Source organism: Astatotilapia calliptera, chromosome 18 (assembly GCF_900246225.1).
Source record: "Astatotilapia calliptera chromosome 18, fAstCal1.2, whole genome shotgun sequence".
Lineage (NCBI taxonomy): Eukaryota > Metazoa > Chordata > Actinopteri > Cichliformes > Cichlidae > Astatotilapia > Astatotilapia calliptera.
In genome coordinates this window covers 20,504,102-20,524,176 of record NC_039319.1, presented here as the reverse complement: position 1 = coordinate 20,524,176, position 20,075 = coordinate 20,504,102, and the positions used below count along the sequence as shown (strand labels likewise).

The window sequence follows — 20,075 nt, the reverse complement described above, 5'->3', positions numbered from 1 at the left end:
GATATGGATAAAGTGTAACTTTGCTGTCTGGTGTGAGATTATTACACTATCTTATGCTACATTATACTTCTAATCAAAGAGTTGTTGAATCATTATACGGCTATAGGCCACATTATACCTCTGATTAAAGATTGTGAAACCATTATATAGTTTTAAGTTGCATTCTACTCCTGATTGATTGCAGAGAATCATGGCCTTGCTTTTCTGATTGTAGAAAGAACAACTATACTGCACAGGAAGTCAAGGTCAAGAATGTGAATCCTTAGTTTGGAGGGGGGCCAAAGCTATAAGAATGTGAGAAACGGTCAGACACTGCAAGATTTTGCCGGACACCCTCCTGTGCAAATCTCCCATCCGGACGTAATGCTCAAAGTGTTCTATGGAATAAAGAGATTGTTGATTGAGCATTAAACACCGAGTGTTGTTCTTCCTTCAGTCCAAAGATTAAAGAGTTAGGGTATTTAACACTGGTTTTACCGAACTCACTCACATAAGAGTAAAGTACTGCATTCCCATTTTCTTTGGGGTTTTTTATGCTAACTTTGTAGTTGCATTTTCCTCAGGTTTAATAAATATTTCTGTGAGTGTCCTGCTGGTCATTACAGTACAATCGAATATAAATACCGCAGCAAATTAAACATTATAAAGCCATTTACTGTTCTGTCACATGATCAGCTGCTTGTTAATGCAACCAGCCAATCACATGGCAGGAACTAAATGCATTTAGGTATGTAGACATGGTCAAGATGACCTGGTGAAGTTCAAACTGAGCATCAGAATGGGAAGAAAAATGCTGAACTACTGGAATTTTCCCACACAACCAACTGAGAAGAGGAGCATCTCTGAGCGCACAACATAATTTTCACACTTAATGCAGATCGGCTACAGCGTGAGAAGACCACACACCAGGTGGCGCGCCTGTCAGCTAAGAACTGGAAACTGAGGCTACTATTCACATAGACTATCAGGAGATCTTTTCCAGTCTTGTGGTGAGCCTCACTTTCTGCTGCTAAATTTGGATGGCAGGGTCAGAATTTGGCGTAAACAACATGAAAGCATTATACCTGCCTTGTATCAAAGGTTGAGGATGCTAGCGGTGATGTAATGTGTGTAATGTTTGGGGGAATATTTTCTTAGTACGCTTTGGGCCCCTTAGTTCCAGCTGAGCATCATTTAATCGTAGTATCGGTGCTGGCCACGTTCATCTCGTTATGACCACAGTGTACCCATCTTCTAATGACTGCATCCAGCAGGATAACACACCACATCACAAAGCTCAAATCATCTCAAACTGTTTTCTTGAACATGAAAATAATTTTAAAACTGTTAAGATCAGAAATGACGTTGTTGAGAGTAGTAAGGGTGTGCTAGATTAGTAAGGGGGCACACAGTCAACATTAGATGAAGTAATGATTATGAAACAACACACAGTAACATAAACAACACGAAACATAGACTTGTGATTAAGCTTTCACCTCTGATGTAGATGAGGTGTGGTGGCGGCAAGCAGTGCAGCGTGGCATCTGTGGCTCCAGCGTGCTGCACTCGACAGCTGTGAACCTTTCTGTTTCAGTTGTGTACTCGCTGATCCAAGGGCAGGAGCCCTGCCAATGTTCCTGCAATCTACTGGAGCATATTTATGCAGGAAAACAAACAGCATTAATCTTCATGATGAGGAGTGCAGAGACACGCAGCGCTTTCCTTCGGTCAGCAAGTGCAGATGGTGTGTGTATGGCTTTTCTTTCTGCTGGTCCTCGAAGCTACATTTTAAGCTTTCCTGAAAGATGCACCTGCTCCCTCACACACATGCAGGCAGTCATATTTCCATCACTTCACTTTCATTGACTTATATTATTTCTTTTATTTTAATCTACTCTAAAGCTCATAAAGATCACAGCTGTTGTCCATCCTGACCTCACACAAAGTCTTACACCTTAAATGTAGTGCTTTACATGATGGGAACAATTTGTCCCCAGCTAGGACGCGAGTACACACACACACACACACACACACACACACACACGCACACAAACACAAATCCTAAGGGCTGAATTGATCCTGGCTCTCAGCTCTAGGCTTGTTATTGCTGTTTTTCCTCAGCTAGTGTTCCTAGTGAACAAACTGTGTGTGTGTGTGTGTGTGTGTGTGTGTGTGTGTGTGTGTGTGTGTGTGTGTGTGTGTGTGTGTGTGTGTGTGTGTGTGCGTGTGCAAGTTCAGCAGAGCTCGGTCTCCTCAAGAGGAAAGATGGGGAGGGGGTGAGTGACTCAGCACGGTGATTCATTTGTAATTTGGAGCAGTGCTTCTTAAGGGTGGGCACACTTGTCAGAGATGAGACTGACTGAGTGAGCCAAGTCATTGACAACCGCTGCCTCCTAACAAGCCTGAGAAGACGGAAAGAACGGGGCAGGGGGAGGAGACATCACACCACGGACAAACATCAATTGCGTTAAACGGAGACAATTCAAATGAAGAATTTCTGAACATAACTGAGAAGGGTTTAATGGTGCGTACAAGGCAGTGCATCAATAAGGGGGGAAAGCAATAAAGGGAAGCGTGACAGTTTGTAAAACATATGCATGTTCCTGCCCTAAATTGAGAACATGAAGCATCACCTGGTACTATGTGGGTTAGCAGGCCAGATTTTCCCTCCAAATCTGTCGCCAACGGATGACATCATGTGAAATCCCTGGCCCTCGCTTGAACCCGTGAATCAACAACTCTGCCTGTTGACAGCTGGAGGCTGCAGTTTATTGGGCAGGAGGAGTTTTGTGAGTCATCCCTGAGGAATTACATCGCGACTGAGCGGCAGATTTATGATCTCTGATTCACGTCCTTATTCACAGAGCGCGAGAGAAAAATCACAATCACATATTTGAGGATAATTACTTGCAGATATACATGCTGCACTGTATGTCTTCTTGCAACTTTTTCCCATCAGCTTTTTTTGCCATCAGTGAAAGACGACTGTTTGGATTGAATCTGGCTCCAAAGAGCTTGGCTGCACGTTTCATTAGTATAAAGAAATGTTCTCAGAGCTCAGTAATATATTTTGCACGTGGTTATGTGGTCCTGCCAGACGCTCTGAGCTAATTTTCACTCTGTGGTCATTCCACGTCTTATCCCCAAAGGTGCCTCGCCAGCACCACTCACCTCAAGACTGTCAGCTGGCACCTCAAACTGGTCAGTTATGCAGACAGGCTGCTAAAAAAGATGAAAGGTTATTGGCTCTTTATAGATAGGTCAGCTGGCCCGAGTTGCTGAAACAGGTTTGGTGCAAAAATAATCCTTCTGTCAGATCACTGTTGTAGCTCTATCTAAGATACCATATGCTCTGAGGACAGAGAGGCGTAGCATATGCAGCAGGGAAAAACAATAACGCTATTTAAAACCTTTTTTAAATGTTAAACTATATTGTCTCTGTCCATGGTGCTGAATTGAGTCATTCTTTTATTTTCTCCTGGCAAACTGCCAGTTCAATCAGGCGAGGTTATTTGGAAGAACTGAACGTGATTATACTCCAATGGCCCGTCAGAGCAGAGGGGTGACAGGAATTAGGACTGGACCAAGATGGAGGCTTGGATGGGGCTCTGAGTGACCGGGGTGAGGCAGATGTGGGGAGCAGGTGGCTTGCACCAATGAGAGTCTGAAAGGCAGAATGACAGAGGAGTGCTGAGATTTAAAGTAGGCAAGATGGGGGCTGATTGGCTCGGAGAAGGCAGTGTGGGAAAGTGGAAAATCTTTTCTGTAGGTGTAAGGTTATACAGATCTTATTACTACAGCTTTTAAAATAGATTAAACCAAAAATTATCTGCAAATTTCTTTGACAAACATGTGACATTTGTATGTATTTGATCGAAACTGACCTGACATTATTGCCGTATTAATAAACTGAGTAAACAATAGTTAAGTTCCACAAAAAAAGAACATTTCAGTGTTGCTGCTGAGATGTCCTAACACTACGTCTGCCCTGTACTGAACTAAACACAGGCTGTTGGAGCACCGCGACATTTCTCATAACTCACAAAGTGACACAAAAAAATTAATTTTCTGGCCACAGCTGTGACTTTTCTAATGATGTCGTCAATATGCTCAGACAATGAAAAATAGTGGTCCAGTGTAATTCGCCATAATCTAATTGGCTTGTTCTAGTTTTTGAGACCTGTGCCCGGAGCTGTTAGAGCGCTCTCACTGTAATTTAGATATATTTAAAACCGTATGATTGTACAGACCAAGTTTAGCACAGTTGCCAATGTGTCCTAGCACAGCAGATAAATTATTGCAGTAGAATAAAGCACAGTGGAATAATTGGTTTATGACCACAGCATCCTGAGCATGCCTGATCTCTGATCTGATCTTGGACACTGAGCAGGGTCGAGACTGGTTGATGCTTGGATGAGAGACTGCCTGGGAGTACAGGGTTGTGTAAGCTTGGACGCCACAGTGGTGCAGTGAGACGTTTCCTGGTTTGATCCCTGGCTTGGGTTTTCTGTGTGGCATTTGCATGTTCTCCTTGTGTCTGTATGGATTTCTTTTGGGTATGTCGGCTCCCTCCAACTGTACAAATACATGCATGTTAGACTAGGTGGTAGATTAGCCATGGATGTGAGGTAAGTGCACAGAATAAAGCAATGTATGGTTAGCACTTGTTTCACTTCCAAGAAGACAGACTTACTTCTCTAAGCTTTGTGACAGTCTTTCAAAGTTTTTCTTAGAAAATTGGTTACTTTTTCACTCATTTTCAGTCCAGCGCTTGTAGCTAAACACTTTCAAAGGATGTTGTTCTATTTGTTAAGCCACTGAACACTGACTCATGCTGAGGACCAAAGCAGATAAACAGTATATGAGGGAGGGAAGCAAGGAGAAAAGACTGAGGTATTGTTAGGGCCGAGATGGCCAGGCTGTGGGTGTGGACTCAAATGCAGACACGGCTTGGATGGAGGTACGCAGTCACTATAATGAGAGGAGACAAGTAGTCAGTGGCAGTCTAGTGAAACACAGCTGAAGGATTAGACTATGGTGGTTAGGGCTTACGCAGGGTAAAGTGTCATGTGAGGAGGGGGTGTCCAAGGGTTTCCTTGTGTTTAGTGTCCAGAGAGGATCCAGAATATACTTGGAGTGAGGGACTTGGCAGGGAGGCAGGCAGGTGTAGTCCAATGATGGAAAGGAAGCAACCAGATGACAGAACCAGCGTCCAGGTGGAGATGTGAGTAGTTTAGCTTGGGAAGTGCGACTGCCAGGTGGGTCCTATGACAAAGAAAACACGGTGAGGAGAAAAGCAGTAGGGCTCTCACAAGGGCTTGGCGGCCTAGCACTAACGTGAGTTAGCAGAAGATCTGGCAGAGGTCTGTTGTGAATGCTGGTCTTATATGCTGGTGACTTGATTGGAACCAGGTGTGGAAGCTGATTGGAGTCTCTGCTTGAAGGTGGAGCCCAGCAGAGTGGAAAAACCCCGTACTCACCCGGACCATGACAGGTATGACAAATTACACAAGAACTGGACTGAAATTCACTGGCAACAGATCTTATGGAGTGATGAATCCTAATTTGAACTTTTTGGTTGAAATCATCACAAATCATCACATCAGTGGCACAAAGAAAGTCCAGAAGTTAAACAGTGCGTGTCTTTAGCCTTCTGTAAAACACGGTGAAGGTGCTGTCATGGTTTAGGGCTGCATTTTCCATTTGTAGCCAGTGGTCTTGGGGATCTTGTCAAAACTGATGAAATTCTGAATAAAGAAAAGTTCAGTCAGATTTTTATCCACCATCCAACAGCATCTGGAGAGCATCTGCTGGGTAACACCTTCATTTCATTTTGTTGGCAGAGAGTAGTAAAAAGAAGCAAACATCCCTCAAGTTTGTGGAAAAGTCTGAATTTTGAATGGAATAAAAACTGTTACTGTTAGCACTAACATCAAAAAAAGGGGGGGGGGTCATTTCTATTAAAGTTTTTATGTATAAAAAGTGTTTTTTATTATTTTATTTTTGTCAGTCGAACATTGCATTGCAAGCCTCCACCAAGCTAAATCTTACATCTTCTAGCTGCATCTGGCACAGGGTATACATTGTCCATCGTTCCTGCCAAATAAATAAACATAAAACGGTTATACTAATAAAGTACATACAAATAAAATTAATTGAAATTAAAAAGTACTTATTCCCCTTCGAAAAGCATCACAATAAAAAAGGTAACCTATGGAAGGGAAATGCAGACTATAACGTGCCACATTAAGCGCTTTCCTGAGTCTACAGGATGAATAGACATCCTTAGGAAAAGTCCACTTCTCGAAGCCTCACGAGGCTGTGTCAGTATCTAGCAGTTTCGTCTCTCGCCTGTTGATGTCAGTCTTGCTCCTCTACCCCTCGGAGTCCCCACGCTCACACACATTTACACACAGCCACACTCTCGCAGCTTCAAACCCGGATGGATGACTTCACCGTTCTGCCTGGGTTTCCTTTATGATCCCGGGATCTCCCACTTCCCTCGCCAGACATCAGCCAGCAACACAGGCGAACACATCTCTCTCTCTTTCTCACACGCACACACAGATACGCACACACAGTCACGCTCGGTTCCTCTGCTGCCGCTGCAACACATCCAGAGACCACAGAGAGACCACAAAAGCACCCGGACCTCACGCACCGGCTCCCCTCATCCACGCAGACCGAGGATCGCAGCAGGAGACGGCGCTCTCAGACGGAACTGTACTGGCACCACCGGGGAAGAATTTCAACAACTTTTTTTGCTTGATTTAAAAATTAAAGAACTTCCCGAAGCTGGTGACCCTTCTTCACTGTCGTTCCACGATGTCTGAGGTGCTGCCATACAACGAGGGGAAAATGAGCGGCTACGGGGCGGACAGCGAGGTCAGCCAGATGTCCTTTAGCTGCGGACTGCAGGACACAAGCGCCTTTTTCGCAGCGTCGCAGGCAAAAAGACCCCCAAAGCTCGGGCAGATCGGCAGAGCCAAAAGAGGTAAAAACGAATTCAGACGCTTGACATTTACAAAGAATGGCAGAATTATATACGCTGCGCAAAAATGAGCTAGCTGTATGAATGGCGCTTTAAGTGACTTTGGAATTAAGTTCCCACATTACTGTCGTTTCCAGAATCTTCCGTGATTACCAGCAGCTCGATGCAAAATGCACCGCAGTTGTTGTTTTTCTCACAAGTGTCACTGGTCGTGAACGACATCCAGACTGTTTACATTCACGCACCAGCGATAATATTCATGCAAGGACACACCCCGTGATGCAATCGACTCAAGTGTAGGGTTTAAACGAAGGGATTAAATAATATTAATAATAATAATAAAGAAATGGCTCGAGAATGAGTTGTTTTCACCGAGTGCGTGTGTGCGGGGATTGGGGATTTGCGATAGTAATAATAATTCACCGTGCAAGCGCACAAGGGCCACATTTGCCCAAACTTACTTTTATTTAGTGCGCAATACCCCCCAAAATAAATCGTGACTTCTGATTGTGGCTCTGAGTAAACAACCTCTTCCTCTTTTTCTCCTCCACAGTGGTCATCGAGGACGACCGAATAGATGAAGTCCTGAAGGGGATGACAGACAAGTCTTCGCCCGGCGTTTAAACGTGACCGATGCCTTGCAGACTTTTTTAATTTTGATCACCGATTTGAAGCACTTGTCGGCTGTGCATGTTCGAGGATTGTGCGGGGAGGAAAAAAATCACGACGGCACGAAGCGAGGATGGGGTGATGAAATGAAATGGAGAGGAAAAAAGAGGCAGAGAAAAGGGAACGGAGAAGGCTGAAGAGAAGAGATGAAGGGAAGAGGAAGGAAGAATAAGATGAGAGAGAGAAAGAGAGAGACAGAGAGACTCTGGGGAGGAAAAAAATAAAAGACCAAGATTTATCATGGGATTGCTGGCAATTCTCCAAACGAATCCCGATTTTAACTACAGCTGCGCAGCAGGATGTTGAGATGGCGGGCCCCGCTCTGTATCTCAACCTCTGCTGACTTTAATGATGGATGAACTTGTCATTAATTCACGACCATCTCTATTTTTTCCTCCTTTCCCCCCCTAAAGCGCTGTAAGCATCAAAAATACTGCAACTAGAGGCTGAAGCTAAATCCCAGCCCCATTTCAATAAGTTGTACAGTAGGTAGGCTAAGCTCCGAGACATCCCCCTCCCCCCCTCCAATACCTTCCCTCCCTCCTTTAGGCTCTGCTTTGTTGATTCAATCGGCGACGGTGCATTCAAGGGAGCTGTCCTTTCAGCACCGGTCCAATGCATTCCTGTTGCTGCTAATGCTTTTTGAAAACAGACCAACCAAAACTCTACAGTCTGCTAAATAGAGGAGACACGTTGTATGTAAGAAAAAAACAAACAAATATATATATAAATACATATATAGATATATATAGGAGGGTGCAATGTGAATATTTTCTGTTTTGGCACTTAAACAACAATAGGCTGCAGATTAATTGAAAAAAACAAGGCTACATTCTTCTTCTTGCATCACCCATCAGTGGTGAAAGGTGCAGGCTGACACCTTCATGTAGCCGATTTACACCTGCACATATCTCTTTAAAAATTAATCTTTTCTTTGCATTTCCAAATGCTCAGATATCTACAGAGGCCAGCAGGAACACGGACATTATAGTAATGTTTTAAATAACAGTCATGAAATTGATGGGAAAAAACATTTGCTCTCTATAATTTGGTTGTTTAGATTTTGCAAATATTTGTGTTTCGTCTTCGATGACTTTAAAGATTCTCTCCATCTATTTGCATGAACTTTCACTCCGGTGCCAACGCAGGTGCCACCACTCTTACCCTGGCACGCTTCTTTTTAACGAAAGTCATATTTGTATTTTTATATCTAAATATTTGTTATTTAAATTATATGCTAGTCTATCGTCTTAGAATTCATCAACAGGAATATTTGTATTACGGAGAGGATATACAGAATGAGACTGGCCTTCAGAGAGGCAAAGCGAGGACTTTTTGGGGGGAGTTGGACTGGTCTCATTCTATATCAGATGTCGCACATTTTTTAAAGACTAACTGAATGTGTCTGGGGTTTTTGCACACATCAATGTTAAACTATTATTAAGAAATCGTATACTGTGACTTGAGCTTCGTTGATGAATTTGTTAGAAAATGGCAGTTTTAGAGTATATTGCACTGTTTACGAGTATCCTCAAATAACATGTTGTTATATGATCGATTTTTGGACATTACCGTTTTTGTTTTGTTCTGTTTTTCTTTTTCTTTTCTTTTTTTGATTTTTTTTGTTCATTTTGTACCATTATTTTAAAGAAACTGGATATGGTTTGTTGTGCATGAAACCTTAATATTTTCAATAATGAAACATCGTTTTATGAAGCAAAAAAGCAACAAAAATGTCATGACATTCTAAGAATGAGTCATTGTATATTATGATGCCATTTTCACTGTATTTGGTGAATTAATAAATGGTGAAAGAAAATGTTAATGCGATTCGTTGATATGGCTTTTATCCCAAGACACTCTCTCTGTGTGTGTGTGTGTGTGTGTGTGTGTGTGTGTGTGTGTGTGTGTGTGTGTGTGTGTGTGTGTGTGTGTGTGTGTGTGCGAGCAGAATAACAAACAAACTTGGACTGCTTCTGTGAATCGCACTGCAGAAGGCAAAAAAATCAACAACAACACATAAACGAAACAAAGGGCGCACCATGCGACGCACACCGTTGCAGCACTGGGAATCGAAAGGCTTTTGTGCAATCGGTAGCCATCACCTTTGTGACAGTAAATACTGATCCTCGATTAAAGAGCGAAACAGTGATCCAGCTGCTGAGCTGTAAAACAGCTCTTGTGCCGGCCTACACTAGTGAATCCGTTAAATCCAAAACCCCTAGGGAGCTACAACTGGCTACATGATCATCTATCAAAGTCTGGCAGTGTCCCTCATACAGTAGCTCTTGATTAGTCTATCACATGTTCAAGCTCTCTTTAATTTCCCAACTCTGACGCACAGGTATCATAAGTGTCATGGTCTTAAAATACTGGTTGCAGCATTTTTATTTATTTTTCTTCATCCAATGTGCCCCCATTGTCCTGTCAGGTGAACTACATTTAAACTATCACTTTGCCACCTCTCAGTTATCATCGGTTAACTGGTCCATTACTAGTCAGCCACTACAATAAGCTTGTGGTCTATGCTATTTACCAGCCGTACATACTATAACACAGGGATCAGTGAGCTTGGAAAGAAGGTTGACTGGACTTCTTTGAGTTTCGTGAAGATACTAAACAAAAGAACTGAAACTTTAGAACTGAAGAAGCCTCTCGGATGAGAGGTGAAACGCCTTCACAAAGATTAAAGAAGTCCAGTCGCTTTTCTTCAAGCTCTTTAGACTATACAGACCAATGATTTCACCTGTTGAGACCTTCTAAATCCTCAAGAACTGTTGCTCTTTGGACTTCCTAGCACTCCTTTTTAGTTGGTTGGGCTCCTGCACCCATTCATGGCAACCTTCTGATAAATTGTTTGCTGAGCATATTTTGCTGAAAGTGAGAACATTTCTCCAATTGAAAAACGCTACGTCCAGATGAACAGAATGAACCTCTTGGGAGTCACTCCACAGCTTTTCCCTATAGAAAGCCTCATTTTAACAGTGATTCTTGTTTGGGAATCATAGTTTTGTTGTTTGTTTGTTTGTTTTTATGTTTCAGGAAGAGCTGCTAATGAATCCTGTGCCAGCAACATTGCTTATCTTTTCGGGGAAACATGGTCAGGTAATATCAGCTCTCCACAACAAACTGAACACAGAGCCAATCACACTCCAGCTTCTATTTCTGGAAATCATGCAAGCTCAATAATACATTTCATCAGTTTCAAACATCGAGTACCAGGACGGATCTATAAACAGCTACATGTTATGACAACAACAACACATGCATTTTTATTTTAATTGCACTCCATCCTAAAAGAAGAATATACGAGCGTCGACAAAGCGTCACGAGTGTAACCATCCACGTTCCCATCAGCGACATTATTGACTGTCCTCACAACATCAGCACTGTGCAGAATGAACAAATAGTGCTATTGATTATGTTGTTGTTGTAGTTGGTCTATGTGTGCGTGTGTGTGTGGCTGACTGAGGCCGTGGACAATTACACATCTCACAGTAATGGGCAGTCCTGGCAGGCCGGAACCAGACTGACATATATGGGCTGATATTAAGCTTCATGCCTCTTACCCTGTCATCAGCATGTCTCTGTACATGTGAATCGTTTAAAAGTCAGACTATCAATGGCGCTGCAGTGGCTGTTCAGATTCTGTTGTTCAGGATAATTATCAAATATGTTCATGTTCAGGAATTGAACAGATTATGCATCAATCTATAGAAATTTAATTTAGATATGTAGATTCTCCTAACATGAAACACCTCCCTAACTATTAAAAACACAAAACTGACTATTTCACTGAGTAATATATTCTTTGATTACAATCATCTTGTATTATCTCCCAAGAAAACTTTGAGATTCAGTAGTTTCCATTAGCTTGGTGTCATCCAGGTCATGGTAGCCCAGCGTGTTTCAAAACAAGGCAGATGGACTTCTTTAGGTACGTGAAGACATTTTGCCTCTCGTCCAAGAAGCTTCTTTGGATCATAGTCACAGGTATTTAGGGCTGTCCCCTTGGGGCTATCCTTTTCCAGGCATTTTCAACCCCCACTCACACCTTGACTCAGGTGACCTCAATAGCTTAAATGGTAGTAGGCTGTGGTGCGGCAGGGATTTCACACCTTGGTCCTGGTGATGGTAATGAACCACAACTTTTTTAAAACCTTGGCTCATGTGTTAAGGATTGGCCTTCCCACAGCCTGGAACTCAAAGGTATTGAAAGAGTGTGAGATCATCTTGACAGAGAATGTGGAAAAACAGCCAAGAAGAACCTTGAATGTCTTTTAAAGAGCTTGGAGAGCTATTCCTGAAGACTTCTTAAAGAAACTATAGTACAAGAAATATTGGCTGAGAAAGGTCAGGCTTTGCTGAAGACTAAAGGTGGTCATACAAAATACTGAATTTCAAGCTTGTTAGAGTTGAAAAAAGTCAGTTTTTTCCTAATATACTGTATTTTCATCTATGTTTGCACACAGTTCAAAAAACTGCATTTTCCTGACACAATATAAAGAAATAAGGGCTAAAGACTTTTGCACAGCACTGTATGTGAATAAAAACAAAAGTCATAATAGGTTCTCTTTAAACTGCAGCATAAGACGTTTCTTTAACATTTCAGTGAACCTGTGAGCTACTGCCCTCTGATGACACACTCATTCAGTTCCATCCAGTCATCATTTTACAACTCTGAAGGTCAGAGGTCACATGACTGCTGGCTGGACTCGCAGATGTAACTCAGGCTGATGTAGAAGGTAGCCTGGGAGTGCAGGCAATGCTAGGGTCACGAGAGACGTGGCATTCTGTGCTAGGATGCAAACACGAGCCCCACAAACATGCAGAATGAGCACTGTCGATGTTATTGCCGTCAGACCCTCTGTTGTCATCCCTTAAGCACACAAACGCCACTTTCCCCAACATCCTGAGTGGGCATACATTAATATTTCTCCTCCTGTTACATAATTCTGCCACACAAGATACCATACCATTATGCCCTCCCACGAGACGTGCTGTTGAAAGCAGCAGCGTCATTTCCTCTTAGACTACGCTGCTTTTAATGCAGCTACCGCAGCTAGTCTGAAGCCAGTGGCTACACTGTGTGTAAGTGAAAGGAAAATACTTTATTCATTAGGATAACACTGAACACCCTGAATGCCAGAAAAAACTAATCTGAAAAAAACCCCAGTGATTTAAGCCACTTCAACTAGAGTTAAAAACCAAAAGGGAGTGTCCCTGAAATGCAAGAAAGACCACCTACTTATGCAAGGAAGTTCAGTGTGCACGCAACCACGGTATGTAGCTGCAAAGGTTAAAGTTGACACACACATACCGCTATGACCTACAAGGTGAGGGTCCCATAACTCAGGAGGGGGGCTAGCTGAGCTAGTATTACCATTAGCAAGCTAATCTGCAAGAAAGTTTACAGGCGCTGCTGAGTGTGTAAGCTATTTCTATATTAGGAAAAGCAGAAAAACCAGAAACAACTGCAAAGTCATCATGTGTTTTAAGGCTTTTTAAAGAGTTGTTCTCAATGCGATTAAACTGGTAAATTTGGACCAATGTTATTATCAATTATAATATCATTTTAAAGGAAGTTTTATTTTTGAGTCTTTCCTGGCACTGGCTTTTTGTCTCTTCACTCTGGAACAGAAAGGTCTTTTTCACAGCAGACATCTTGGCCTGTCACAGTACGGAGAACACAGACGATGATGGATGGATGCCACTTAGGGAGGTCCTGCTCATCTGCAGGCTGGTCAACACAGTGGGACACAGTGGAAATGAGCCATCATTGCTAAACATTCCTGCTGTTGTTCCTCTGATGATGTATGATATATGCCTTATGAAGAATCAACAGCAGGCTTGACCGATAAGTATCGCTGTATCTCCAACTTTGATCCACTTTGATCTTGAGAGGGCCTGACCAGTGAAACTGCATGATAACTGTGTAACATTTCAGTATAGTGAGGTCACGGCCATCACCAAAAAATAGTTTGTGATGCTTTGAGTTTTGTGACATCGTTTGTTATCCTGTTGGTAAAAGGCATCAGAAAATGTAGCCATGAAGGGATGAGCATGATCAGCAGCAATATTCAGACAGGCTGTGGCATTTAAAGGATTCCTAGTTGGTACTAAGGGCCCAAACTGTGCCAAGAAAACATCCTCTGCAATATTAAACCTCCACAAGCAGCTTGAAGTTTTGATATAGGGCAGGATGGATCCAGGCTTTTAAATTGTTTACACCAAATTTTGATCCAACCACCTGAGTGTCGTAGCAGAAATCGAGACTCATCAAACCAGGTAATGTTTTTACCTTCTGCTTCCCACTTTTGATGAGCGAGGTGAATTGTAGCCTCAGTTTCCTGTTTGTTGCTTACAGGTGTGACACCCAGTGTGATCTTCTGCTGATGTAAATAATCTACTTCAGAGTTCAGAGATGTTCCAATAAAACTTACCTGGGACACAAGCAGGCAGCAAAGTTGTGTTGTGATTCTGCTTAAACAAAAATGTGGCAGAAAAAATCCAGATATGTTGTGTTAAAGCATGCTGTAGACTGTTTGACTTGCATGATCTCCCACACAACACCCACACACCAAACCATTGAGAGCCAAATGACGCTTCCAGAGAGGACAGGGCGGTGGAAGAGACAGACATGAGAGATTCAGAGAGGCATTGAGTGTGCAGTAGATTAGTGTTGTTGCTGCCCTTGGGCAACAGAGCATAGAGGACAATTAGCAGCAGGAGAGAAAAGTCCGGCTCCATTTTCTTACACACACACACACACACACACACACACACACACACACACACACACACACACACACACACACACACACACATATAAATACTCAGCACTCACTTAATCACAGCTTGAGACACCTGGATTTCTCAGGGTGAGAAACAAAAACTTTTCAGAAGGAATATTTTTATGTTTATCTTTAAACCTCTTCTGTGTACGGCCTCTGCCTCACTCTGTGGTTATATAATACTAGCCCAGTCGATTTAAATCTCACTGTCGGGGTCTGTGCTACTGCACATCAGTCATTCCAACTCACAGAGCTGAAAATTAAATTTAAGGATGGAGGAAGTTATTCGTATACGGACGGGAAGCAAACTAAAGTAAGAAAACTGAACCCAAAGGAGAAAGAAGTGGGGAAGATGGCATCATGCTGCAGGGGACAAGAGAGCAGAAAATATAACTCCATGAACAGGGACATACCCAACCTCCACACACACAGAGTGCTGAATCCATCAAATGTTATGTCCCAGAGCTGCAGAGTGGCTGGCTGCTGCCCCCACAGCAGCCTCTGTGGTCAATATCAAACCCGCTGCCATTTAAGAATTACATAAGCACCCTCTTGCTATGCACATTGAACAGGTGCCAGGCCGTACCTGAACTTTGCTGCTCACAGAGCAAGGGCATTACAGCCATTTGTCACCATGGAAACCAGATAGTGGTCAGACAACTATCCAGTGGGGTTTACCCAGATTTTTAAGTGTATGCAAGTATTTGTTGTAATGGGAAAGCCAAAAGTAACAGAAAGCACAAGGGTGGTAATGTTACACCCACTTTAACTTCTAAAAAATGATACCATATGATATATAGATATATAGATATTTGCACACTCACATTTCTCAGATCAAAGAAATGTTAATATTGGACTTAGATAACCCGATTAAATACAAAATGCAGTTTTTAAAGGATGATTTCATTTATTAATAATGTAAAAAGGTTATCCAAACCTACTTTGCTCTGTTGCAAAAAAGCAATTCCCCTGCAAACCTAGTAACTGTTTGTGCCACCCTTGGCTGCAAGAGTTTCAATCAAATGTTTGCAGTGACTGGCTAAAGTCTTCATTGTTCTTTGGAGAATTGCTTAATTCAGCCAAATTGGAGGGTTTTCAAGCATAAACAGACAGTTTAAGGTCACGCCAAAGTATCTCACTCTTATTTAACTCCGCGTTTTTGAGTCATTCAGAGCTTGCTGTTGTGTTTCCTGGCATAACCCAAGTGAGCTTGACCTTTATGAACTGGTTGCCAGACATTTTCCTTCAGGATTTTCTGGAAGAGAGCAGAATTCATGGCTGGAGTCCTGCTGAAGCAGCAAAGCAGCCCCAGAGCATCACACTGCCACCACCATGCTTGGCTGTTGGTATGATGTTTTATGAAATGCTGCATTGGTTGCACAGATGTAACACGATGTAAACCTTCCAAAAACTTTTAAAAAATCAGTCCACAGAGTGTCGATGGTGGAAGTGCACGCAACCACGGCTTTTTATCACTCCTGGGACTGTTAAAGTTACAGTGTGTTAAATCTCACCACCAGTAGACTGGAGACTGCTGAATTCTACTTTCTTGCCTTTCCCAATTCAATTAGATAATCCTAGTTATGGTGGCTGTTAAAGATATCCTGAAGTTTTCTGTTGGCAAGCACTGAGGTTTTTACCGCCATTAGCTGCTAGCCTCTGTTAGCTGCAGTTAGCCTCTGTTAGCTACAGTTAGCCAGCTTTAGTGAAAAGGTCTTTGAAGTGGTTTGAACATTGTTGGCCTCAGACACTTGGAATGGAATCCAACTGTTATCAAAGACAAAGTGTGATTTTTAGGACACTTGAGCCTAACGTTAGCTGCTACAATGTTAGCTTATAACCAGCTATTATTTAGCCGGCTTTGTCATCAGCTGTTCAGAAACAGAAGGGTCGTATGTCTAATCTGCTAACAATAAGTGTTTGTGCACCTATTTGTGAGTTACAGCCCTGACGTCAGTTCAGAAAATAAGGCTTATGTTAAGAAGGAAGAGGATGACATGTAGACACTTGTGCTGACTCTTTCCTTTGTATTCTCACTTCTTTTGTGAGGTGGACCCTTTTCAGATGATAAAATGTAGTTATGATGATGCATATCTTGATTCTGAATGTGCAGACATGACTTAAAATTGACCTCAACTGGGTATACTCATGGGCAAGCAACTTGGTACTAGCAAATTGTTGTCAAGCCAATAAAAGTTTAAGAGTTTGGTTTCAAAGTGAGATTCAGCCCTCTTACATTTCAAAACACCATGAAGGAAAAGTCTGGTGGTCTGAATGGGACTTTGGTTACTACCCCCATCATTTATACTTTCTATGCCAAACAGGGTACCATCAATCCTGCATAAGACCTCTATAGTCATCAATAACTCCCAGTTCTCCCTGTTGTTCAAAAGTTAATAAAAACCAATATTTCTGTGCAGTGCAACAAAAGCTTAAAATAAAATTCAACTATTGCTTTTTTTCATATTACGATAAAACTTACACAGTGCACGTAGTGCTTTTCTATCACCCACACCTTGTTTTAGTGGTTTTTTTAATACTTGCATGATATTTTTTAATTCTTCTGATTTTTCTTATAGTTTGCTCTTCCTTTACAAATTTTGCTGCTCTGCTGCCAGTAGACCTGTCCATGTTTCTGACTCGTCTTAAGCTGCTAACATGAATTCTTTTATATCCTGGATATGTTGAACTTGCTGTGTTGTACAGGTTAGCCCACAAGTGGGAAAACAGGATAGACTCGGAAAAGGAAAAATACCAGGGAAACAAGGCAGAGGAGAAACCAATGAGGCCAAGGAAGACAACAAGGAAGGCAACAAGTAAATGCAAAAGAGCTGAACATGCATAAAGAAAGTGACAAACAAAACAAGGCAGAGACACAAACAGCAATGACAGGAGACCCCATCTAAGAAACCTGAGGGGAAAAGAACAACCAAAAAGAAGACAAGTTTCGAAAGGAAAAATCAAAACCATGGCACAAATTTTTTATGTTATTTATTTTGTTAAGAGTGATTACATTCAAGGAAACAACACTTGAAACAATCATGAATCAGTTAATTCATCAACAAGCGGGGGAACTCTTTCCTCGGGAATGACAAGATGAAAAGCTCCAGAGAAGCTGTGAAGCAAAGCTTGAGGTGAGGCTGTTTTGTAACCTCAAACTCAGAAACCAAAGCTACGGTTTATTAAAAACAACAACAATAATAATAAACTGGTGATACTCAACAACAACAAAAAACAGATTGAACACAAAGGCATAGAAAAAAAAATCACACACCTCTTTTTTCCTCCACGTTTTAAAAATAGGCAGTAATTAGATCTCAGTGGAGAATTAAAAATAAATGATTTCTACTTTATTAATGTGGTCCCCCCCCTCCAGTCACCAGCCTTCCTGTCTGTCTGCACGCCTGGTGCTCTCGCTCCCCTCTCTCTCCTGTCTATATTTAAGCAGCAGAGATCATAGGACCTGCACTTCATCTCATGTATCCTCAACAAATCGCATGCAGGGCAAGCTATTACTTGTATGTACATTTGTATGTGCACAAAGGTGTGTCAAATATGCATATCTCCATTAGCAGTGATTGTCTGGAATCTAAAGCAGACACGGGACGGGGCTCATGCAAACAACCCCAACAGAAAGGGGAGACTGTGACTGACATATTGATAGACTCTAATAGTTACTTTACATGCAGGCTGTTGCTGCTGTTGGTATGCACTACGTCTAGACATGCCAGCTTGTCTTGCAATCTGCATAACATTGGCAGACTAGTACTGCACTCCAGAATGCAGAGATCGCTGAACTATCCTGATATATTGTCGAGACAGGCATGACACTGGGATGTGAAATTGGTTTATAAATGATAAAAGTTTCAATTACGAACTGAAGAAGAGCCGAAGCTGGTGTAGTAGCAGCACAGACGGAACATATTAACACAGAAAGAAGTCGCACCATGAGTCACAGTTAACCTATGAACAAATCCTTCTTGATGATGTCATAATTACACTAATTGACGCAGCAATAAACATGTTAAAAATGAACAAAAGTCCGCCTCAGAGGCAGGACGGTTACTTGGTTTCCTGTGGAAGCGCATTCTCCACATTCAAATAGGAAGTCTTATCTTACATAATTCGAGTGTGTCTTCTGTATCTCATAATGACAGGAAAGCCAGCTCTGTTACAAGTATAACAATTTTCTCGTAATTACAAGTTCCTGATGTTGTAATTATGAGAAAAGGTGAAGGTGGTTATCAATCATCGCTGTTCACTGAGAGACATTTGTTTCTATTATTTTCTTTCTATATGGTCTAAGACAGTGAGAGACATTCAGTGAGTCTACCTGTGTGCACAGCAGTTAAGTCATCACTGGATCATATTATCTATATTTTTTACACATTTTTAATCAAATTTTATCACCTAAAGGACAATAAAACTGTCTTTGCGTTTCCTCTGCGTCCAACTGTCTTGTCTCTCTCTCATAATGTCCAAATCTTTGGAATAAAGGCAAACTTACTCTTGATAGAAATCACACTTAATGGTGCAAAAGTGAGAGCTCCAAATCATTCGTGTCCTAGCTTTAATCTCCCCGAATCTGGGAAATTACAAGATTTTCCCACTCTTTTCTTGTATGTACGAGAAGGCAAGTTTGAACTCATAAAGAGATTAGGCCAAGTTTTTTTTGCCTCTTTGGGGAATGTGATGCATTTTTGAAATATCAGACAACTCAATATTCTTCTGGGATTTTCCCACATAGGGGAGGATGATCCGGGAAAGAGAAAGTTTCCAGTAAGCGGCAGTTCTGTGGGTCAAAATGCCTCGTTGATGCAAGAGGTCAGAGAAGAATAGCCAGACTGCTTCAAGCTGACAGGAACAACAACTCAAAGAAGCACTCATTACAACCAAGGTATGCAGAAGAGCATCTCTGAAGCACATGGGCTATAGCAGCAGAAGACCACACTGGGTGCCAGTTGTTCAAAAAGTCTTAATATAACTAGAAAATAAGAGACTGGAAAACTTTGCCTGGTTTGATGAGCCTCGATTTCAACTGTGACATTTGAATGGTGGGGTCAGAATTTGGTGTAAACATCATGAAAGCATGAATCCATCCTGCCTTCTGTTAACAGTTCAGGGTGGTGATGGTGCTGCTGTGGCCTCCACAGTCATCAGATCTCAATCCAACAGAGCAACTCTGAGATGGGATTTGACGAATGTTTCCAGCACCTTGTTGAATCTGAGCCGTGAAGAATTGAGACAACAGATCAGTTAGCCATTTTTTTTCTTTGCAAATGAGAAATTTATTAAGAGTAACATTTGTTAATCATGTTTTCAAAACGACAAAAGGCACAAGTTTGTCTATTAAACTATTAAACTATTAAACAATACTTGAAATGTGCAATTCACTTGTATTTTTATTTTTATTCCTATTTTTATTCCTATTTATTCTATTTATCCCCTTCGTATATTTTATTTATATTGTCTCTGTATTTATATATGTGTGTGTGTGTGTGTGTGTGTGTATATATATATATATATATATATATATATATATATAATATTCTGTAACTCTGTAACTTCTGTCGGTGCTGTGCTTTTTTGGAAATCGAATTTCCCAGAGGAACCCACCCGAGGGATTAATAAAGTTCTATCTA

The 20,075-nt window shown here is 41.7% G+C and overlaps 1 protein-coding gene across 1 annotated transcript; it reads left to right on the top strand.

Moving 5' to 3' along the window:
- The first annotated feature begins 6,388 nt into the window (after positions 1-6,388).
- camk2n2a (calcium/calmodulin-dependent protein kinase II inhibitor 2a) lies at positions 6,389-7,790 on the top strand. The gene is made up of 2 exons (XM_026150826.1): positions 6,389-6,973; positions 7,524-7,790. Exons 1-2 carry the CDS (start codon positions 6,805-6,807, stop codon positions 7,592-7,594), a joined length of 240 nt encoding a protein of 79 aa, XP_026006611.1. The 5' UTR covers positions 6,389-6,804; the 3' UTR covers positions 7,595-7,790.
- Positions 7,791-20,075: the final 12,285 nt, after the last annotated feature.

Excerpts from the sequence above, each read along its gene's own strand:
- camk2n2a (XM_026150826.1), top strand. The coding sequence starts at position 6,805 with ATGTCTGAGGTGCTGCCATACAACGAGGGGAAAATGAGCGGCTACGGG. Across the intron at positions 6,974-7,523 it reads GATCGGCAGAGCCAAAAGAG|TGGTCATCGAGGACGACCGA; the intron begins GTAAAAACGAAT and ends TCTCCTCCACAG.